General features: G+C 41.7%; 1 protein-coding gene across 1 annotated transcript in view; it reads left to right on the forward strand.

Annotated features, from left to right (window-relative positions):
* Nucleotides 1-23,962, forward strand: part of PEX14 (peroxisomal biogenesis factor 14) — a 73,306-nt gene that overhangs the window by 30,296 nt on the left and 19,048 nt on the right. Inside the window, exon 3 of the mRNA XM_052691459.1 lies at nucleotides 3,095-3,179. Coding sequence (XP_052547419.1) covers nucleotides 3,095-3,179 — 85 coding nt within the window. The remainder of the gene's footprint in view (nucleotides 1-3,094; nucleotides 3,180-23,962) is intronic.

Consider the following 23,962-nt stretch of genomic DNA (forward strand, 5'->3'; position numbering starts at 1 on the left):
CGCATCTCTGCAATTAACTGCCTTCTGAACACCAGCTATGCTGTTCAGTGAAACACGTAACCGATCCTCTAGATGAAACCAGTCTGCTGGCCGGGCTGTGCTGGCAGTCTGAGAATCACAGTAGTGATACAATGCACATTATTTGGCAGTGTCCTAATGGCAGAAAAATTCGGAGAAGCGTTACAAACGCTACAGAAATAGTACAGAGCAGTGTTAGCAGCTGAGTCAGAGTGCTATTTGCTGCACGGTCTTGTCAGGGTTGCATCTTCTCCATCCTTTTTCTGATTTTTTAGATTGTGGGCTGCAGTTGCCCTTTGTACGCCAAGAAAATGAGCCATGGAAAGCTGGAAAGTTCCTGGGTGTGCATGTTGAAAATACTGGCATTTTGACACGGCCACCATCGGTTCTTGAGTTGCTCATGTATGGGAGGTGAATGGGGGAAATGCAGAAGTTTCGGCTCAGCCCGCAGGAGGAAACGCAAACACAAATAGGAGAGTGAGGCCTTATCGGATGGAGTTTGGGATTTTCTTTCTATAAAGTTTGTTATTGCCTGTAATTTTATGTTGTTTAAGATTAAACACTTTGTGAATAATGCAGGAAATGATGCAGGGAAGAGATAAACCAGAAGTTTATTTTGGAGGGAATTTTACTACTGAAATGTTTACATTTTTTTTACTAGGCAAAAATAAGTTTTAATAAAGAGTTAGAATCAATAAAACGTTAAAAGGGTTGTGATTAAAATAGCACAATGAAAAATACCGTTCATTTCTTACAGGCTGTTTTGTGCTTAAAACCTGATAATTAAAGCTGAAAGCTCGCTGGCTTCCAGGTCTGCGGGCCTTTTGTGCCTGCATCTCCTCGCTGAACGTGGGAGGGAGTGTTGAGGAGTTCCTGAAGAAACAAACAAGTAATTACTGTTAGGAGGAAAGTGGGTTTGATATGTTTGCCTATCTGTTGGTTTGCTCTTTTGGGCATCTTTCTTATTCAGCATATTACCTGAAGGTTATTAGTTGGTGTGCTTCGTATTCCTGCATCCAGCACAGCAATATCGGCTGTGATTTGCCTGTCGCCTGCGTGCAGCCAGAGAGATCAAATACACGTCAGTGAAACCAAAATGTGCTTTATGGGGGGTGTTGTGCTGTAGTGTTTTATGGTTCAAAATCACTGAATGTAAACTTAAAAATAATGAAGGAAAATAAGAAAAGGGAAAGAATGAAAAATACCCCCTTCATTTTATCCCCCCAACTTCAAAGAGCGCCAGGACTTTGTCAAATTCCCGTTAAAATAAATATGTCAATTTCATCTCTCTGCCAAATTCATTTATCATGCTTTTTTAAAAGGTGTTTTCTGCTTTACCTGATGTTTAAATTGGATTCTCTCGTTTATGCTGTTCTTTGCTGTATCCCCCATGTTTTTCTTAAATGAATTAGTAATGACAGCGTACTCCATCATACCCTCTCTACAGCCACTTTAAGGGAAGCCTGGTGATCTAAACCTTTTAACCTATTAAAGATGATTTTCCCCAATTGAATCAGACCCACCACAGGTGTAATAACTAATCATTTAAACTACACCTGCTATTATGTATTTTTAAGCCATTATGTGTGTTGGATAGATGATAATTCATGTTTATTGCATTGTCCAATGGATCCGTTTTGCCTACACTAGCCTGATTAATGTATTTAAAGAAATAAGAGATGCAATTTAAAAAAAAAAAAAAAAAAAAGAAACATTGATGGAATGCACTGAGGAGTACATTGAAAGTGCCATTAAACCCATCAGAACTTTGCTCTCTGACCAGAAATGCATATTCGAAGGGTTTGATTCAAACACAGAATGAAACTTAGTGATTTCAGTAGTGATGCTGGTTTTCATTCTTCCGCTGTGAAAATTTTTGAAAACCTTTTTGGAGCAGAATTCTCAACTCTTTGAATTCTTCAGGACTTACCTAACATAGCTGTGACGTGTGCCACCATTTTAGGAGGAGGCATAGGCTGCAGTTTGGGGGGGAAAAAGCTCTTCTTTGGAAATGCATGGTTATTTTTAGCTAGAGTGGAAGGAATTCATCTCTTCCACCAGCTGACGTGGAAGGTGCATCGCCGAAGTGCCCTTAACTTCAGGCAAATGATTCCCCTTGATGCCACAGCCAGAACAGATGCCTTTGTACAGAGGTAAATTGAATCAGCTGTTTTCCACCAGTGCAGCAACATGTAATAACGTGTGTAATCATACAGGAGGGTATGTGGAAAATTGACCTCTGCCACATGAACAAAAAAAGGAAATACCTTCCACTGGCACTAAATCCTAATGCAAAAAACTGATGCTATTGTTGTTGATGCCGTTCAGTATTATCCCAGACTTCATCCTTTGTTTGGATAAGTGGTTTGTTTTAAGTGCTATGACACCTTAAAGAAGCACGTAGAGGAAGTCAGTCATTAGACAAAAATAATCTGTGATTTCTACCGGGGTGGAACATGAAGTAACGGCTCACCAAACCATTTATGTCATGAAAAGTGACTTTATTTATTTATTTTCGTTTCTGTTGTTGTTGTGTGATCCAAAACATGGGAAGTTGCTTCTTTGCCAGTCATGATGAGCTAAGGTTTATTTACTGCTAGCAGCTCAATTGAAATGATGGCAGAAAAGACCTGAATCTCTTAAAATCTGCAGGGAGCAGTCAGATAGAAAAGAAGTGTTCTTCCTAGCAGCAGTCTGTTGTTGCAGATCGCATGTAATGTTTGGAGGCTGCCATCAGCTATGGGAGCCAGACAAGATAAGGAAATCACTATAAATGACAGAAACCTCCAAGAATCTTAATGGAGACTTTTGTGCAGGTCAAGCTGCTGAAAGAGCAATTCAAAAAGCGACTTCTGGGTCGAAATAGCATAACTGTTCTGATGAGAGCGGGGCCACAAACTGATGTTCATTGAACTATTTCTGAAAGTTGGATTGGTGTCAGCTCCAGACTCTCTCCATGTGTTAGATGCAATGCCTTGCTTTGCGGTACAGAATGCATAATGAGAAGTATGAATGACCATTCCTAACTTCAACCTTTTTCTCTCTTCTCTTTCTCCAATCCTCCTGCCCTCATCAGATTGTGACTGCAGTGAAATTTTTACAGAATCCCCGAGTCCGCCAAAGTCCAGTTGCAACCAGAAGAGCATTTCTGAAGAAGAAAGGTATGGATTCTTTAAGTCTGTGGTCTGCTGATAATGGGGGAGTTTGGCTTAGGGATAAAGCTAAGGAGTATTGCTGTGGAATATTGGCTGAGCACTAAGTGGGTAGTCTGTCTGAGAAAAAGATGTGAAGTTTATAAAAAATACCACTCTCTTTTCTTCCATACCGACTAGAGCAATATTGGCTCCAGATGTGGAATTGTAAAATACAGAAGACACATTGGAAGTTCTCACGTTAACTATTATTGCATGTTTTCGGAGACGAGGACGGTTTGGAGTTGTGGACGAGTTGATCGGTTCTGGCCTTGGTGGCATTGGCTTTAGAATGACCAGCTTTGAGGTGAAAAGGTCGGGGGTTTCTGAAGAGAGCCAGGCAGAGGAGAGAAGGGCAAAGGACTTTGTGAAAGTAAACAAGGTCAGGGTAAGGTCGAGCTTGGGGTCAGCCCAGCTTTCAGGCTGAAATGGTAAACTGCTGGCTGGGTTTGCTTATTTTCTGTAGTAGAGACAGAGTAGATCCTGACAAATTCTATGTTGTCTTAGACAGGTGGAACATACTTTTTCTACTGCCTACTTGGGAATTTATTTTGCTTTCTGATTCTTCAACAAATTACATTTTGTTTATTTTACTCTTTATATTAAAGCGTTTTGTCAAGATCTTACAGTGCATGTCAGGTGAAGTTCACTCCGTATTATGCTCCCTTCCATGTTATGCTACATTTCTAAGGACCATGTTGCTTAGATCTTTAATGTAAGATGCAAATAATTAGGACGGTCTTACCTTGGAGTTAATTACATGCACTGTGGAACACTTAAAGCAGTTGGAACGATGCTCCAGACTTCAGAGGGGAGTGACCCGTGTGAACACTCAAGATATGAGTGCTTCAGAGTACATCAAATTCTATAGCCAAGGATCTTGGGTTTTAACAAGTAGAGAAGCCTATGGAACACGTTAACCTGTTTGAGGATATGAACTGTTTATTGAGATGCCTCAGACCTGATATCATGAGATGGAGATTTAAGAATATGTTTTGCTCTGCTCATTTTGGACACTAAAGGACGTAGAAGGCCATGGCAGTTCTGTGTTTTAGCAATGTTGTCATGACAAGTAGTTCATGGGTACCTCAGTTCTCATGTGATGATCTCACTGCTTGTCCTAGTGGCAGTTAGAGTGTTCCAGCCCCATGCTTAGGTATGTTGCTTGCCCTGCCCTGCCATCAGGATGGCATTAAAATTTGGAGCCTGTTGGCTGCTGTGCTCCATGAGTTTTTCCTTGAAATATGTGGACCTACAGGGAGTAATTAATCATAAAAGCTCGGGGATTTCAACTCTATCATCGAAGCAATGAAGCAAGGGAAAGCTGAGCCTAAAAGCTGTGCTGATTACCCGGGGTAACCTGATACAAAATCTATTGTTGCCGAGAGATCCTTAGCCCCCAGTATATCGTGCAATATTATAACTGCCTGATCTTCTCCTGTGCTGACAATGACCAGTTATTCCTCATTTTCTCTCTCAACACAGCTGGGTTAGAATTTCATTTGCAGAAGGTATTTAGAGCAATTTAGAGACAAATGTCTCTGGTGTTTGCTCTGCACTTCCCCACCGCAGGCTTCGCTGAACAGTTTTTAGTATCAGGAGCTCCATCTAATCTGTTTAATTTTAATAAATCCCTGACTGGGAGAAGAGGAAGGGTGGGGAGATGGAGGCAGAGAGAAACTGTGGCCCGACTAATACTTCTTATGAATTACTTGTCTAATAATTACTAAACAGCAGAAATGGTTTGGTATAGCTGTTTGTATGCTCCTGTTTGTTAATTAGCTCTCCTTCCCTTTGTGCTAATTATTTGTTTGAAAACTTAACAGTAGGAGGTGGGAAGGAGCAGGGTCCAGTCGTGCTTGTAGCCAGCAGTCATTGGAAATACAGCCATATGGAATCAGAGCACTGAGCTTACAACGTGATCCCTGTCCAGTGCTCGAGAGCAAAGGGTTCCTGCTGTCACTGTATCTATGTGCTTTAGCACAGGGGGGCAATTATTCCTGAGACCGTTGTGTTGTGGCTAAATCCAGCCTGGATAAATGAGAGATGACTTGGCTGTTCCTGCAGTCACTGTAATCCCAGTGGCTGTGCTTATCCCCATTCACAGAAAGTTGGACCATCTGCTAGAGAAGTCTTCACTGCCAGTCCAAAAAGCATTTTAGAATACAGAAATCATTTAAGTTAAAAGAGTTTAAGTAAAAATAAATGTTGTAGGGAGTCATGCAAAGCATGCAGAGATGCCCCTCTGGTTTCTTCACAGCTGCTTTGGTCCAGACTTCTTCCAGCAGAGAACGTAAGAGAGAGCCCTGGCCTTTTTGTGGCACTGGTTCTAGTTAAAAACTGAACCCTGTGTAAGGAAATGCAGAGGGAGGCCATGTGCCCTGCCCTTGCAGCAGCCTCTTGCTATCCCTGCTTCAGCCTGTGAGAGCTACAGGAGTAGGGCTGGAGCATGAGCTGTGGGTGAGCTTTCAGGTCCTGCAATCTTTTTGCCTAGGAAGTTTCCCTTCGGAGACTTGCAGAGATGGTTCTGCTTTGAATTAGGATTTTTCTTCGTCCTTTTGTTTTTTGGGTAAAAATTCCAATCAATTTTTACTTTATTTTAATAGCATTTAATATAGGAACTGAAGTTCTCAGTACATTTCTCCAGCTGCACTGGGTCTGGTTCCTTGTGAAACAGTAGTTGCAGCAGCTGAAAGTAGCCTGTCCTGGTTACTCATCACAGGTCAGGGGTTTGCTGAACTGCTCTCAGGAGCCTGCTCTGCCTCTGCTGATGACAGTTGGGAGAGTGAGGGTGTCCTCGATTTGTAAAAAGGTCTTTCAAAAGTCAGATGAGATTTCTGTGTTGTCTCGAGCACTTTCAAACTCCCAAATACAGAGACATTAATGAGAAACATGAAGTTATTAGAATCATTTATCATTTTCTTTGAAGCTTACACTGGCATTTTGTGTAATTTATGACATTTCCTCCTTTTTATCATGAACTTCTTCAGATGAAGGGAAAAACAGCTGTTTCCCTTCAGAGTATCTGAAAGAAAAGAAAGAAAAAAGATGCTGTTTGTTTTTTGTCCAACTCGCTGATTCTGCTGATGACATGCCACAGAATCAGCGGCGCCTTGGGAATAATTAGACAACATGTGGGGCTTAAACCCTTGTGGAAATGTGTCTGTCATCTAACTGTTGTGCCTCAGATGTCCTGTATTGCTCAGCTACCCATCCACTAACTCATGTGGCTTGTTAATTTTGCGTACTCCAAATCTGTAACTTCTGGCCAGATGGTCAGGGTGGAAGTGCACAAAGCATTGGAGGGCCTTTATTCGGGGTGCTGGTCTTGTGTCCCAGGGAGGGGAGTAACTGCTAGGTGGTAACTTCTTACGTAGCCTTGGATGAAGCTTTTTTTCCTCGGTTGCTGGCTCTCTTCATTTGTAAAACGAGTACAGCAATGCCTTCCTGGTGTGGGATTGTGGCAAAAAGCACACAAGGAGCTCAGAAATGAGTTACTGGTGAGTGGAATTGCAGCGAGGAGAAGTAAATATTGCTGTTGAGTTGAATTGGTTGGGAAAGAGTCCGCTTGGAAGGCTGAGCAGTTTTGAGGAGACACGCTACCTGGTTTACTGTTTTATGTTCATATGCATGTACAGAACTCTTGTTTGTCAAACTCTTGCTCGGTGGGATGTGCTGAAGGCTGCTGGGAGTGCTGCCCTTTGTACTGGTGCGCTGCCTTGTAATCTGTTTCATTACTTGGGCAGACTGGAAAAGAATGACTGCACAGCATTTTCGTGTGGGCCTTGCAGGTTTGTGCAGTGCAACAGGGTCAGGCTGTGATGATTTCTGAAGAGATGAATAAATAATTTAACTGTAGACGCCTCTTCCCGATGAGAGCTCAAAGATACCTGAGTCCCTGGAAAGAAATGCTGTCAGCCCCAGAATATCCAGTAGAAAACCAAGTGAATTTTCTTCCTTCTGTAGTCTACATTCTTGGAAGTTGAACTCTTGTCTTTTCTTCTTTGCCAAAGAAACCAAAGTGGATCACCTTGAGGACCTGAGAGAAGGGAGCACAGCCTGCTGCTGGAGGGCTTTAAAGGAAGTAAATTCTTCAGCACATTTCAATTTCACCCTCTTTTATTACTTTTCTTTTTTATAATTTAAGTCCATTTCATGAGGCAGTTTGCATGTCCTTGAATGGAATCTCGTTACCATGAAAGCTTTTTTAGCATTGATTTCATAACAGTCTTAATTTAATAGCGCCGTCATTACTGAGAAGCCCTGAGAGTGAGGCCCTGGCTTTCCAGGTCACTGACCTTTTAATTACAAACCTTGTTCTGATGGCCAGGTTATCGACAGGACAGCTCCCAGCTTCTGCCCCCACTATGAAGATGAAAATAACTGCCTTTCCTCCCCCACTTCAGAAAAGGGAGGAAAAGAAAAGTAACCTCTGGTGTTTCCAAAATTAATTTTCTCCTTCAGCTTTACTTTGTAATTAATTCTTTAACCTGTCTTAGTGAAGCTCAAACAGTTTTTACAAAGCTTTTTCTACAGTGCAAGCTGATAGAGTCCAGTGACAATTCGTGCAAAAAAACGGTAGTCAGTAACCTATGTTGTCAAGATACCTATTTGTACTTAGGATACCTGTTTGTAGCTATGGCCCTCCAAAGCTTATGCTTCCCTGGAAATGACCAGTTTTAATACAAGAATGTGTGATTAGGCCATAAGTGCAAAGTGTTAAAGGAATGCTGGGTGACTTGTCCTTCTCTTCAAACGTGCTGACAGGATATGGATTTAAAAGCTGATGAAGAAATGGAATGAAGGCCTGACTTAACTGCACAACTGATTGTGTGAGTGAGCACTTGTCCTGTTTTGTATGTGCAGGTAGGGCAGCTCGTCCTCTTGTTGAGTGATGAGTGTTCTGTGCCAGTGCCTGGTAGGCGTCATCACTTGCACATGCAAAGCTGCAAGTGAGAGCTGGAATTTTTTAAAAAATTGTGAGAATGTACTTAGTATATTTAAGCATCTAGAACAGCCGACTCTGGCACAGAATGAGAGAAAAGCTACTTCATTGGTAGAACCAGAGAGTGTATGCTTTCTGATTATTAAAGGAGTTTGGAACAGGTGTTCAAGTAGCAGAGAGGAAGTCTAACAGCTTGTGTTAGATGTACAAAAATGACTGTACAGGTTAAAGGGAAGTCAAAGAGCATTCTGCATTTTCATAATGCTTTTCATTTAAGGATCCTGGAGCACGTTGTACCCATTAACCACTGAAACTTTGCAGCTATTTGCATCAAGCACATTTGATGATGTGTATAGGGTTATCTACATCTCACTGGGCTTTCTGCTGAAAAGCATCCATCTCTGGGTTTGAGGACAGCAGCTGTCGAGTGTCACTACACTGTCTTTAGGGGAGGAAATGAAGAACGCTTTGTCTAAGTGATCTTGAATTTACTAAGATTCTTGAAAAGCACTATAAAATATATTATTACTACTAGTACAGCTAATGTAATTTATATATTCTGCTTGAAGAAAAATGTGTCCTATACCTGATTGTGCTACCAGTGTGTTCTTTAGGTGCTACCCATGCAAATTTTGGATCAATGTAGCCCTGCATAATTGGTTGTATCCTAAAGGATCTTGTTAGAGACCCAGAGAATGAAGAGTGAAAGAATGATTGCTTTCAGTGATAACAAGCTCTCAACGTTCCCATCTGAATAAGCGCTAGTGGTTATCACTTCTGTTTCTGGTACTTGACTGTGCCTGTCCATTGCTGGTAATGTTCAACATACAAGGAAGATTTCCACTGCTGGAGCCTCATAATCAGGAGGAATAAATGTGCTGATGATCCAAAAACTAGTGCCACAGTGCTGTATTTTGTATTAGTTGCCTTCTTTTTCCTTCCTGAAACGTGATTGAGAATCTCTATCCGTCAGGACATGTCCTGCCAGTCTTCTGCCTGTCTATCTGTCACCTGCTGTTCAGCGCCAGCCTATTCGTCTTGCTGCCTCCTCCCCCCGTTTTACTACTGCTTGTGTTACCCAGACTTGTCATGAACTCTACAGATTTCCTTGTGTACTGAGAACTGCAGCAAGAACGGTAACAAAATGGGATCAAGTGATCCACCTGAAGACATCCTAGATAGAGAATCAGATACACTGATTCTTTGGAGTTGTCAGGGTTTTTGGAAGAAAATCTTTGTAATAGATAGGAAGCTACTACTATAAATCCTCAAGATTAGGAAGGAAGTTTGGAAGGAGGGTATTTAGTACACAACCATGTGGAGAAATTGATCTCAACTTTGACTTGTCCCAGTCACTACTGATTCAAACGAGGAAAAACACCGCTGCAAGTTTAGGCATAACTAGCAGTATGGCAGTGTGTACAGAGGAAGTCAGTCCTTTCTGTTTGCAACCTGATAGTGTTTAGAATAGCCAGATGATTAAGAAAAATGTGTGCATCTGTGTGTTGATAGAAACTCTACTTGCTTACAAATGAGTTTGTTATTTTAGAAGAACACTGGACTAAGTGTACGTTTCATTGTTTCGTAACCATTGTTTTTTCATGGCTCAGTAGCATTTAGAAACAAGGTTGAACAATACATTTTGATTCCACTGTAAATTCTAAGTTTTGAAATGTTTTAATATTTAAATGGTGTTAGCATTTAAAATATCAGACTATCTAATGAAATACTATTGATCCATCAGATCATCTGTATTGATTAGGCTTGAGCCTTTTATATTGTAGCCGATAATAAGAGATTGATATAATGATATAATATACATCATAATATTGCAATTAAAATATTCCAAAAAATGGGTTTTTGAATTGTAGTAATAAAATGGTTACTTTTCACTGGAACAGTTCAGGTTGCTTTGAAGGAACACTTTCTGTATGAAATGCTGTGCTGGACATTGGTTAGTTAGCTCTCCTTGGAACTAAGAAATTCTTCATAGGAATGCTTTTCACCAGCAGGAGACATCATCACTGCTGTTGGATAGCTTCAGCAAGCTTGTCATCTCACACTGTCCGTGGAAGTTCAGTGTGAACCTGCTGGCTGTGACCTGTTAGTATGCTGACGAGGGAGGGCAAGAAGTCTGGTTTGGGCCTGGTTGGAAGGCAAAGAAAAGTCAGGGAAAACTTGAGGCCTACCAGTCTGCAGGCTGTATTGCTTTAAACAAGATTGTTCCGAAGGGCTTCGATTCAAGCTCTGCTATTTAATAGCAGAAACGTGGAAATATTAGTGACTTTTTCTTTGGCTTCTTATGTGGAAGACTGAGGAGATGCATTACAAGAGGTGCTCCTTTGATGTAATGGTGCTGTGAAGGGCCATTCAGGGAGTCTCTCAAATTCCCTGTCCTGTAAGAGCACATTTGTGAGCTCTGTAACAATGGCTAGAAGTCGCATTAGTGATAACATCTTCTTTCTTTCACTTCAGGCTCAACCTACGGTGATCTTGAACCATTTAGGTACATGCTGCACTGAACAAGAGGTGATACATTTAGATTGCATTAGATAAACTGTGTGCTGCATCTCCTGTTTCTCTTGGGCCATGAAAATTCCTCGTTATTCCAGCATAGGGACCAGAATCACCTTTGATGTGATTTTGTAGCTTGAAAATTATTGATAAATTGGAACAGACTGTTTTGGTTTATGGGAAATTGCAGATGCTCCAAAATATCAGTTGTAGGCTTAATTTTAAAAAAATAATTAGAATGTCATGGGTTTAATAGTGTCTTTCCACTTGGCAATCTGACAGTAACTACGTAATGTAAAAGAGCTGTTAAAAATGGCTTTGCAAAATTAACTTCTATTGCTCCATGAGTGTGTTTTGAGTCATATTTGTCTTGTTTACTGTCAAAATAATATTTCCATTCCTGGTAGCATTTCAAAACCAATATGATTACAGCAGAGTGGGTTGAGGTCTGTTCTGGAAGATGATGCTAAAGTAGTCAGCTATATTCTGAGTCCTGAAATAGTTAGCCTTAGTAGTGGGCAAAAAGGACCCAGTTCCTGAGTCCAGCTTATAAATTAAAACATTCTTTATCACGTTTTTAAGTGAAAATAAATGTAGATTGCCAAAAGAAAATCACCTTTGTAGTTGCAATCTAAAAGCAGACATGGAAGATCGGAGGATAGACGACATGCTTGGCTTTGGACAAGATGCTTGTTCTCAGCTTGCCCACCTGTGAAATGGAATTAATTACCACTTTTGTATCAGTGGCAGTTAGATATGTTTTAACTATGTTTATAAACTGCTTTTATGTGCTTGCTTTGGAATTGTTGATGCTGTAGCGTGTGTGATTGTTGAAGCTGCTTGCTGCAGTAAAACCCACACTTTAAAGAGAATTTGCTTCCATCAGGTTTGTACAGCAAGGGAGAGCTGCAAACTCGAGAATGTCAGGATGTCAAGGCTTGGGCACATTGCGTGCAATCCTAATCCAGCCCTGCAGCTTTGACCTTTGAAACGAGCTTCACCTTGAGACAGATGAAGAAATCTAGTTTTTGTTTGTATAAAAATATTTTTGTTACAGAGGGAATTTGCTCTTTGTGGTCATTCAGCCCAGGGTTTCCCCACAGTCTTCCTGGAGCAAGTAAAGGAATTCAGTTCCTGATCTGCTCTGTGAATGAACCTGGTATTGTAAGTCTAAAGAGACAGCCTTCTCTCTTGGGGCCAAAACAAGGAGTGGAGTGTAATTAGGTTAATCTGTGTTGCTCTTCTGCTGAAATCCATCTCAGACCTAATGATACTTTCCTGCTAGGAAAGATAAAAGAAGTTCGTGCATGAGATAATTCTCTAGGATCTCTTAGACAACATTTCTGCAGTGTTTAAAACACTAGGTCTTGGATGCACACAAACATGAAATCCTATTATTTACTTTTCTGCTACACACTGTTCCCTCTTAATTCTAATTTGGAAAGCAATCATTCTTTCCTTAGCAAAAAGGAGAATTAAGTCTTTGCTTCATTCTTTCCTATCCTTTCTGATGAGTCCAGGCGAGACTACGCTCCCATAGGAGGAGAGCAGAGAATTCATTCTCAATGAAATCTGAGGCTCTCTTAAGTAAAAGCCGTTGACTTTGTCATTCTGTGCAAATGTGCATTGCTTTTAGCAAGACAATAAAGGGTAAATGGGGTGATCTCTGCTCCTGTGGAGAGGTCGGGTGGTTACATTACACAATCTTCTAGAGCATCTTGCAGCAAATACATGGGTTATATTAAAAGTTGCAATCATATCATTTTTTAAAAGTAAATTGCTGACCTTATGCAGTGGAATCAGCTTTATTGAATTTCGCCAAAAATGCGTTTATAATCCCCTCCCTGCCCCCGCATACACATGATATTCATGTCCTTGCTGCCCATGTGGAAATGTCCTCTTTTTATGGTGATAAAATTAAATTTGTCTTTGTCTCTGCCTTGCCTCACCTTTTAAGATTCCATTCTTAAGAGACACCGGTGGATATCTGTACCAGGGAATGAAGATGGGCGACAGCCCTGCATGGGTGGCTGGCTGATCGTGAGCCAGCTGCCTCGGAACAAATAAATAAGCTTTTCACATTTAGAGGACAAATAAAGTGGAGAACAGGTGTAATATGGGTATTTTTCTACCCATAGCATGGCCTTAGCATAGATAAGGATTTATTTTTACTTGGAATTAGCTATGCTTTGCTTCTAGATTGTTTTTCTAACTGGTATTCAATACAGAATGTAAGATCCACATGCAGTTGTGCTGCACACGTAATGTGTGCTGTGTGTTCCTCACCATAAAGCTGTCTGTAGTCCGTGGCCGCCTGCAGCCCCCTCCCTGAAATCACCGAAGAGAAAACAAAACAAGTGTTTTGCAGCACGCTCAAGAATTTAACAAATATGTCTTTCATATTTGTATACCACGGCTCAAATGCAAAGTACTGTACAAATATGAACTGACAAACCCATCCACCTTTTGTGCAATGGCAAGATGATAAGATGCATTTCATGTTCTTCTGTTTACGTTTGCTCTTCTTGGTTAGACCTGTACAATTTGCAAACTCCAAACTGTGGTGGGAAGCAAAGGAAGTACCATCACCGTGCTGGGTGGGGAAACTGATTCAGAGGTGTTAGGAACAGCTAGGTGTGAGGTAATCCTGACAGTCCTGACTGCCATACTGTGTCACACTCTGTGATGTACTGATGCTTATGGCATTTTCAGTCAAGTTACTCAGGGCACTGTAGTGTTTATCCTCAGCTGCTTTGGGGGCAGGGGTTGAGTTAGTGGGGTTCAACAAAGTTGACCCAAACCAGCCAAGTAAATGGAGGCTGCCTGGCCTCTGTGGTGCTTGCATGCATCCCTTCCTGCAGCAGCTCCCAACCTGAATTCCTTTGTATGGAGCGTTTAAAAGGTGAGTTGCTCAGAGGAGAGTATCAGAATATCATTGCTCCCAAACCTCAAGTAAGCAGGAGGATGCAGCTGTTAAACTCAGAAATATAAAATGCATGTTTAAAAGATGATTCTGTGTGTGTTTAAAAAAGAGAGCGAGAGAGAATTCAAGGGAACCAAAAAATAGCAGCTTCCATTACTGTAATTAAATGGCAGCATTTAACCTATCAGGTCGTTGCGTGTATGTGAGAGACGAGCAGGGAGCTGCATCTGAAATGATCACCGTCTTCCTTGGGGGATAGAGTAGTTAAATAATTTGTTTGTGAGGTGTGAGCTTAGTGTCGGGTAGAGAGTGTGTGTGTGTGTGTGTGTGTGTGTGCATCCCAGGAGCTGGGGCTGCCTGCATGTGCTCTGCAGGTACCCCAAAGGTGGAATTCAGTAGCACAGCCTGCAAGCTGCTCTTGCCCTGTTGGCAGGGCATCCACAGAGTCAGGGCCTCCCCGCTCCCAAGCATTGCATCAGAAAAGCAGAGCTCATTCCATAGGAGGCCACCTGAGACAAATGAGATGGACACTAAAAGAAAACCAAGGAGGAAATCGCAGTCCTTTTGATGAACTTCATCTACTGTGCTGCTGCAGTGGGTGACGAGCAGTTCTGCCTGGTGGGCCTGGCACAGGGGAGCATGGAGCTCTCAGCGCCGAGCCCTGCCCCTCACACTGCCCCAATGCAGCTCTGCCCCTCACCCATTTCTATCTCTGAGGTGATTCCTTTGCTTAGGGGCAATTTCCTGGCTCTGGAACTCCAGCATCTTCCCTCACACACGAGCTGATAGCAGTTGCAAGCTTCTCGCTGATCCAGCTGCCTCATCTACTGATCTGGCTTGCTTTATGCTGCAGCTACGTGCCTGTACATGTTTCTTAATATTCCCTCCATGTTCTCTGTGAGTTCTGTGTAGCCAGTCCTGTTGTAACTCCTGGGCTGGAACTTGTTGAGGCACTGGAGGACAGCAGTCTTCAAGAAATGCAGTTTGGGATTCCAGTTTTGAACATTCAGCTCCCACAACTGGATTTTGAGGGCAGTGCTTGCTCAAAGGCAGACCAGAGAAACATCTTGTATTTTAGCACCTACTGAAAGCACAGCACAGATTTGTTAGAAATCCGAAAGTGTTACCAAAGATGATCTACAAGCACAAAAAAAAAAAAAAAAAAAAGAAAAAGAAAAGGGCTAAACTTCTTACTTGAATAAATTAGTCATTGCAAAAGCTTTACCTTGGCTTAAATGCATACACTGTGTGTACAGACTCTCAGAACCATCAGTTACGCTTTGTACGCCATAATTGTCACGTCAGTCCGAAATGTTCTGCGAAGGATTTTGTGTAACATCGTTCCTGTTTTACAGACGTAGAAACTGAGGCAGATGGAGGTTAAGTGACCTATGCAAGGTCAATAGCAAGGCTGGGAATAGAACCCAAATGTGTGGAGGCTTTTTATTATACTAATAAGGAAACTCTGGAGGTGTGTTTGGCATGGTAATCGGAACCCTAGAGAACCAGAAGCAGTTAGGATGTTCCCTGCATGTCCTGAGGGAGCAATGATGAAACTCCTGTTGTACCTTACCACTCCAGTTCTCCGTGTGTGGTCACCAGAGTTTTTCCACCACTTACCCTCGTTATTTTTAGTGTTGTTAGCAGTAGTCGTCCTCTGGGCGTTTTATCCAGACTCCTTTAATTTTCTCTAGAGCTGCTGAAGGCACACAGGGAGAAAAAAATAGTGATAAACAATCCAAAAGATGAAAAATGATCTTCTGAAACCATTCTGCTGTTTTGTTGACTTGTCCCCTGATGTTTTTTGTCTTCGCTCGTCTTTTATCCTGAAGGTCCCTGCCTGAATGTGTAATCTTGATTTCTTGAAAGTTCATTTGCTATTGTTTCTTTCTTCTCCACCCAAGGTTAACATCCTGTGTGGTGACATAGATGGTTGTTGTCCAAATGGATGCAGTGTAACCAACAAAATTGTGCAGGGTGGGTGGAGGAATATTTATACAGTTGTGTTAAATATTACAAAGTAGGTTTGCCTTTTAAACAGAAGGTATTTCAACGCTTATTGGCAGCATCAGCCTTTAATTTTACAGGTGGCTAGCTTTGTAGTAGTATTCAGCAAACAATATTTTAATGGCATGTAAAAAATTTCTCTAAAACAAAAGAAAGAAGAACAGGGGTGATTTATAATCTGTAATGAATACTTGCTGACGTGTCTTTTTAAATAGTGTACGGGTGTCTCTGTCTTTCTTGGGGAAAAGTAAACCGGATTTACCTGAAACGTTTGTGCCATAATACTCAAATATATAGTACTTAGATGTGTTTTTCTTCATAGAGCTTATCTCCTCCGTGCTGCAATGTTTGACTCCTAAGCGTCTGACATTGATTCTGCTTCGCGGGAACTGGGTTGGAGGAACAAAGTCACTTTGTAAAGTCGGGAGAAAGTATGTCAGAAAAAGTGCTCAGATTCCTGTGTTCATGGCTGCTTACTCTGTGTTCCTTTCTTTACATTTCCATGTATTATCCCATTCCTGCTTGCAAAGATTTTCCAGCTTTCTTAGACATCCAGCTGTTCTCAGTGCTCCCTGTAGCAGTGCTTTGGGAGGGCAGGGTAGCATTGCTGTCCTGCGTACTCCGTGTTTCCGTCCTGTGCATTCTTCAGAAGCTAGAAGTTCATTAAGCGTGTACTTCATGTCATTTTTCATGTGATGTCGAGACAAATGGGCTTGTTCTTTTCTTTCTCAAATTTTGAAATTAAAAGGGGAAGCAAACAACATCAAGGCTAGTTGCTCATTGCAGGTTGCCTTAGTCTGCAGAGGGTATTCGGATGGCATTGTCTGATGTGCAGATGCTCTTCCTGCTGTGCAATTCCAGGGTAAATACAGAACGGGAGATGGTGCATCAGAATGACTTTCTCATTCTTGTATCCAAAATTAAGTCATCCTTCAGATATCCTGACAAATCTGGTTAAAGAATTGCTTAGAATGGCTTGAAGTTACTTTTCTTCTAAACAGAACAGTTTCTTTTGAACTCAGAGTTGGGAAAAAAAAAAAAAAAGGAGTCTGGTTCTGCAGTTTCACACCAGCCTGTTCCAGTAATAACAAATCAGCAGTGGCTTCTGGTCAGGAGTTATTCCACATTAGAGCCAGTTTGCTCGGTCAGATCTGTCATGGGCTGTACTTGGCTCATACTGCTGGCCAGCCTGCTTCTTTTCTGCTGTGGTTATAACAGATGTGTTGGGCTGCAGCTGTCTGTCTGAACTGCAGATCCTCCACACTGGCTCCTTCTACTGCAGTGCCAGAATTCTCGTGTCATGTTCAGGTTGTTTCCTTTGAGGTGGAAATGCAGTGTAAAATTAGAGTTCTGAAGGCACAAAACCAAACCTCTTATATTGCCAATTTTACCTCACCTGAATTTAGGACAACCTTTGTCTTTTTCTTTGAAAGATCCTAAAGATGTTATCACAGATCAAAGAGTAGCCAAAGGCTGATCATTTTGTTGCTATTGCTCAACAAGCTGTTTAACAAAATATTTTTCTTACACCTTAAGTGAAAGTACATGAAGCACAAATGTTCCCTGAGATAGCTATTTTTAAAATCTGTGGTAACAAAGTCAAGCCATTAGATTCTTGAAGTTATATGCAGTGTTCCAAACTGTTCTGCCCTTGGAAATGAATCTGTAGAAAAATTTAGTATCTTTTCACATTCATGGCATGTTTTTTGTTGGGTTTTTCACTGTGAAAATGAAGTGCTGTGGACTGTGGTTAAGTTGCTTCCTTTGTGCATCCCCTCCTGTATTTCATCCCTGCCAGGCTCCCATTCACACAGACCGTTGAGTGTTTGGAGCCTGGCTACCTTCTGGCACCATGAGTGCCTTCTGGGGCATTAAGGAGTGCTGTGATCCTGGTAATGAAGATCAGAACTGTCACCATGAGACTTGTTTCTCTGTAGGAATAACAGCAAGCATTTGCAGATCACAGGTTGGGGTATGCTTGGAAACATGCATTTGGTGTATCTGATGTGTGTTTTCTCTGGATGCATGGCTTTATTTCTAGGGAGGTTGTCAGCAGTGGTAGCAAATTATGGCAGCACTACGGTTACTAGAGCAGCATCTCTTTCATTATCTGGATATTCTGCCCTCTGCAGTCTTCTAAACTAATGATATAGCCTTGGTTATGTTCCATTCCTGATAAATTACCTGATAAATTGGCATCTTGGCATAGAGTCTTCAAAGCCTTCAAACCCAAGGAATAAATTCATTTGAAATAATTAAAAATATGCAGGGGATTTTGTTCCCCAAGGTAGTATTCTTACATCAGGTGCTGGCTGAATGGGATGTCCTGCATTCCAGTCTTACAGCATTGGCTTCCAGCTCAGCCACGTGTTCCCTCTTCATCACTGTGTGTCACAGGCAGGTGCTGATATATTCCACCAGTGTCCACGTGAAGGAGATTTTCTAACAGACACTGTTCTTCTTCTTGTGTGTGATAGCAGAAAGAAAGGCTGCAGGAAAGAGACCTGAGGATGATGACAGAAGGAAATCTCTCCTCACTGATCATGGTATTCTTAGAACGCCTCTGTAATACAGATGGTGCTTGAGGAAGAGCTCCCCAGGTCTGAAGTCTCACTGTGTTTCTGCGTAGCCTAGTTGCACAGGAAGGTAGCTGGGCTTTGTAAGGAAGCTTCTGGTACTGCACTTCAGGTTTCTGAGGCATGTCCTGTTTGATTTAGAGTCATGTTGCTGGCTGCCCTTTTTGTACTTTGAACTTTGTGTGAAGCAAAAATTGTGCCTGCTGAATTATGTGGGCTGCTAGCTGAAGATTTGCTGAAGATTAATTCAAAAATGAGGCGTCCAAATCCTGTTAAGGCTGTGGTAATTACTGCACCTATTAGGACTTCTGCATTTCAGAGTCCTGGGTGTTGTTCCTCCTACTCTCCTCCTGGTGCTTCAGTTCCTGAAATACATAGCATAGTGTGGGGAACTTTCACTTGAGGTGTCCCTTTGTTTTCCCGTGTGGAGCAGAGATCTCATACTTCATAAGAGCAAGGAGCTTTCTTTGCTTAGAAGAGGAATTCCTGACCTCTCTTAGTGCAAGTGGAGCAGTGTCTTCCCTGCCTTGAAACTAGCAGGGAAATACATTTTGTGCTGGTGTACAAGGCTGTGATTTATGCTACGATGTGCTTTGTGATATCACAATGTCCTTTTGCCTTTGTGTTTGATTTTTTTTCCTCTTAATGAATTTCAGTGGCAACGTTGTCAGTGAACAGGGGTTTTTACCCCAAATGCCCGTAGAACAGTGAGGCATTCTCCCTGCTGTCTGCTGCCTTGGAGGAGACCTGGGCATTCTCTTCATCCTCCTGTTAATCTTACTGCAAGTTTGTGTGTTGTTTTTTCTACACCTTTCCTCCTCCATTGGAAATAGTATTAACTAGGGAGGTATCTTTAAATAGGAAACGACTGGAAGGAAGCACGTTTCTCTCTTGTCTGAGTGCACAAACATGTTACACGCAAACATGGACGAGTGATCAGAAGCAACTTTTTCGTTGTGTATTTTGAACTTCCCTTATATAGAAAAAGAAGAGAAAAAGTTGTAGTACTTGTTTGAGTTTTTTCCATTCCAAAACATGCCACGCAAGTAGGTTGCCCTTTCTTATTCAGAGTGAAAATACTTTGATCCAGTTTTCTGAAGACAATACTCATTTCATGAGAATATTTAATCAGTAGAAAATAGGGAGGATTTAGTTTGTTTGTTTAGTATTTAACCAAGTGAATAAGGCAGATTAGGGGAGGGGGGGGGACTGGACCCATAAACAAGGTGATATATAATATTTTTTTTCGTTCTCCTTTTAAATAAATACCGATCAGCTTTATGTTCGGAGACAATAGGAGCCGTTGGCTTAAATTTGCAGTTTACTGTATTTATGGCTGTAATATCAAGGTGCTGCCGTCGTAATTTCATGCCCCAATGAGAAGAGCAAGGTCGAAGCAAATGCTTCCATCGGCATCTGCTAACACACTAACTCATAAACAAGGCCCGGCTGGATCAGGTGGCACGGAATAATACAGGCTAATGAAATACAGCACAGCTTTCCATTACTGTTAGTTTTTACAGTGTCGTCATTACGTGTAATTTATGTTTAAAAAATTCAATTTTATACAAGGCTCTGGGAAATAGGGGTCTGCAGGTCACCCGACGACTTTTAACTGCTCTGAGAGTCCTTATTGCACTCCACTGTTCCAACAAAAATGTTAATAATAAATAAAAAAATCCCTCTTTTTCTTTTTCTCTGGTTTGCATATCTTGCTCTGTCCTTTTAATTACAAGTGGCCTAAGGAGAGTTCGGGGCTCTGGCTGGTGTCGGGAGTTATCCTCTTTACTGATGCTCCCAGAGGGGGGTTACTATCTGCTTGCTTTTCTTTCCTCTATCAATCACCTGGGGTCCTGTAAATGGAGTAAACACAGCTGAGGAGAGGGAGATACTTAACAACCTCTCTCCCAAACCCTCACCCTCTGACATTGCCCTCCTCTCCTCCATTACACTTCATTTTATTATAGACTCCGAAAAGCCTGGTCAGGAAGAGAAACTGCTGCCAGGTTTGTTTATTTATTTATATTTGTAATGCCAACGTACTTTTTGGCTTTAACCCCTTCCTCCCTGCTTGGCTGGCTTGAATTCTTAGCACTGCATTGTCAGGCAGGTTTTCCTTCCTTACAGTAGTGCTGTGTTACTGAGCTCTGAGCACCTTTATCAGTTCTAAATAGAAGTATATCATGTTTCTTAAAGATTGGTGCTGCATAATTAGCAGTCTCCTGGATGAATTAAGCAGTAAGGATTCAAAGCTCTTTCGGCAACTTCTGAAATGGTTTTTATTATTTGCATTTTTCTGCCAAATAAATGAGATCTCTGATTTTCACTCTGATGTTTGGGTGTCTTTCCACAATATTTCAGTTGGAAGTGCAGCAATAGGATGTTTACATTCAAATAGAGGGTTGTAGTGTAAACGCAGGGTAAGGAAAAGAAATCAATGATGTTTCTGAGACCTCAGGTTATGTTTCAGTGTCGGGTTGGATTTGGTCTCATGAAAGCCCCATGAACAATGGTGGAAGAAAACAGATTGGGAGAGCGTGCCTTTTGACTTCTAGAATGCGTTGAACTAAGCACAGGATGGACCATAGCACAGATAGAGTCACACAGCACTGCATGTAGCCGACTGAACAGGTGGAATCATTAGTCTGGATCAGATCCCAGAAGGTTTTTATGATGATTCTTTTAAAATGTGTCCATGTTCTTTCTGAGCAGGGTTGACACAGTGGCTTCCAGGAACAGGAGCGTAATGCACTTTCGAGATGTCTGCAGCAGGTCTTCCTTTCAGTCACGTGCTCCCATGCACGAGCTTGGTGTGGTCATGTAGTTTACTGTCACTAAACAAGTTGTCCAGATCTATTTCGTTTTCTTCTGACTAGAAAGTGTGTGCACGTGTGGGGCAAACAACAACAGGAAACCCACTTTGCTTGGCTCTGCAGAAAGGGAGGTGTGGTGATGGCTCCGGGGCGGTCTGCCAGAGAGGTAATAGAGGTGGAAAAACACAAAAGGCACTTAATTCTTTCCACCAGAATATTTTCTGTCTTCCTAACCAGAATTTTTTTATCCCTGCAACAAATGCTGCCTTTGGCTTGGGAAAATCTGGCGTGAGTTACTGGATTGAGCAAAGCAAGGAAGAATAGGAGAAAAGAGAGAGGAGAAAACAGGCTCAGTGGATGGGAAAGGAAGAAAGGAGTTGTCACTGATGTGTCAGAGAAGATGAAAAACCTTAAGAGTTCGTCTAGTTAAGCTCACGCAAGGGTTTTGCATTGCAGTTAAATGCTGCTGTGTTTCGTCCAGAAATTGGAGGGGATGGATTTATACTTATTTATTGGGCTCACATCTCCTGAATTTTAGTTTCTGACTGTGCCGGAGTCTGGTTCTGCCCTTGGAGCACCTCTCATATCTATATGCTCACTTCCTCATCTACAGAGTATGCCTAACAGTGCTCCTCTACTTGAGAGCGATTATAAGAGGAAAAATATTTTAATGTATACAAGGTCCTTAAATTAACTAGCGGTGGATATTATAAAAGGACAGAAGTTCTTGGGCAGCGGGGCTTTTTGTGCAATACCAAAGGTGGATGTTTTGACAACCCATTTTATTCTCCAGTTCTGTGTTTGACTACAATTTACAGAGGCTGAGTGATCCCTGAAAACAGAGTGGCAGCAGTGGCAATCACAAAGGAGGGTCAGCGAGGACCTTGGAATGCAAAACAGTCGTGGGCGCTGGGTAATTCAGATCAACACTCTGAAGCCTGGAAAGGAAATTTTAAGGCTTTGTGAAAATTATGACTAATTCTTTGCTAAGGCTGTGGTGCAGAAGAGGAATGAGATGGATGGTTGGGGGAAGGGAATAGGTTTGCATTCTGTAGGGCTGTGAAGACAGCTTCCTTGCATCCTTCTCCTCAGCTCAGTCCTTGCTCAGTACCCTCTGCGGTTAGATTATTCCTTGCAGATAGCAATCAACTGGAAGGAAGTGTGTGTCTAATTTGCATGAGATTATTTAAAACAAAAAAAAAGGTCTGCATTAGTCAGGGTGATGGTAAACAACGCAAAGAGATGCCTTTTATAATATAGCTGTGGCTCAGCTTTCAAAGCCAAATATAATTCACTTACAATTGGCAGTTTCCTTTATTGTTCCTTTTAACCTTTTGCATTCTGCATGGTCTTGATCTTGCTGAAACTTTAGGACGACTGAAATGTTTGTTTTCCGAAGCGTTGAGAAAATGGATGCAGAGCAATTCTTCTGGTAAAGTGGGCTTATTTTCTTGAAGTACTGATTTCAGAGTGGGTTTCATGAAACACAAAGCTCTGGTTTTGTGGCACAGCTTTGGCATCCAGGGGAAGCGATGTAATTTTGGAGTTACTAGCTTCTAGATTCAAACATTGCATGGATCAGGGTTATTTAATCCAGTGATAGAAGAACTATGATGAAATTCAGCTTGGTGAGATATTGGAGAGGGTGACATTTTGAGCTGATTTAGAAACTCACACTTTTCTATGCAGTTAATACATGGAGGTTGAATAATTTGGGGCACAGAAAACTCACTCGTACTGAATGCATACATGGGTGTAGGTGGTGAATCTGAAAAAAAATCAGTCCAAAGGGAGTTCGATGAGTTACTTCTAAATGCCCAAAGACAGCCTTAGAATATCTCTTACATTTTTGTTTGTGTATGCTAGAAGTGACAGCCATGAAGACAAGCATATTTCTGAGTGCACAGCAGCCTGGGTGCAGTGCAGATTCACTCCATAGGTCTGTTTAAGGAATCAGCTCTGAGAGATCACTCCCTTGATGCTTGGAGGCCTCGATGGCAGCACCTTGGAAACGTCTTGTTCAGGTGAATAAAAAGGAGGTGTTCCAAGGTGACAGCACTCCTGGTCTTCTCCAGTAATGAGGAAGGGAGGTAGCTGTGATGTTCTTTTGTATGATACTTCCAGTACCACGAATGAGAGCTTCGTAGGGCAGAATAGTCCAGGGAGGTAATGGCAATTTTAATTTGCACTACACTGAACTCAAAAGGTTTTCCTTCATTCTGTTATTCGCATTGGCTTTTTCTTCACCACGTGGCAGGGTTTTAATGGAAGCAGAGATACTTGAGTGTCACCAGCTGACAAACTCACTATAATGCTAGGAGGGCATTTTACCCACGAAAGACTTGAGGTCTTTCCTCAAGCAAAATGAGGATCAAAGGAGCAGCATGGTTGGGAAGCAGTGAGTGTTGTTTCCTGCTCATTTGTAGAATGAGGAGAGGATCCACTGAACTCCCAAATGCTCCTAAGTGTTAAATATTTTCAGATTTGTTATCCTTGCATGGAAGTAGAACAAAACTACCCCACTCTAGTAGCTAGGAGCTACATTTGCAGCCAGCAGCTTATATTATCTTGTGTGTCTGTCTCCATCTTGATGAGATTCCATAGCTGCTAGAGATCTGCAGTGCTGGCATCTGTTTATGCTTTCTCCTATATTGAATAATTAGGAACTGGTTAAAACAGTTTCTTTCCTATTAGGACTTATCTTTTTAACATGGATTAGACACTGCTTTTGTGACCAGAACAGTAGGCTGAGCTGATGTGTCCATGTGCCTTTTATTACTCTCACTGCAAGTCTTGTTCTCTTCTGCTGTGTGTGGTTTTGGTTCCTGCTTATTTGAGGCGTGCATCAAATGAAAAATAAAAAAAGGAGGGGATTTGGTCAGACTGCAGGACCAGGAAATAGGAACTTCAGGTTCCTGGTGCTGTTTCTGACACTGGCAGTACTCCCTGATGTAACCCACCCAACTTTCTCTTCA

The sequence above is a fragment of the Tympanuchus pallidicinctus genome, unplaced genomic scaffold (assembly GCF_026119805.1).
Source record: "Tympanuchus pallidicinctus isolate F22 unplaced genomic scaffold, pur_lepc_1.0 scaffold29, whole genome shotgun sequence".
Classification (NCBI taxonomy): Eukaryota; Metazoa; Chordata; class Aves; order Galliformes; family Phasianidae; genus Tympanuchus; species Tympanuchus pallidicinctus.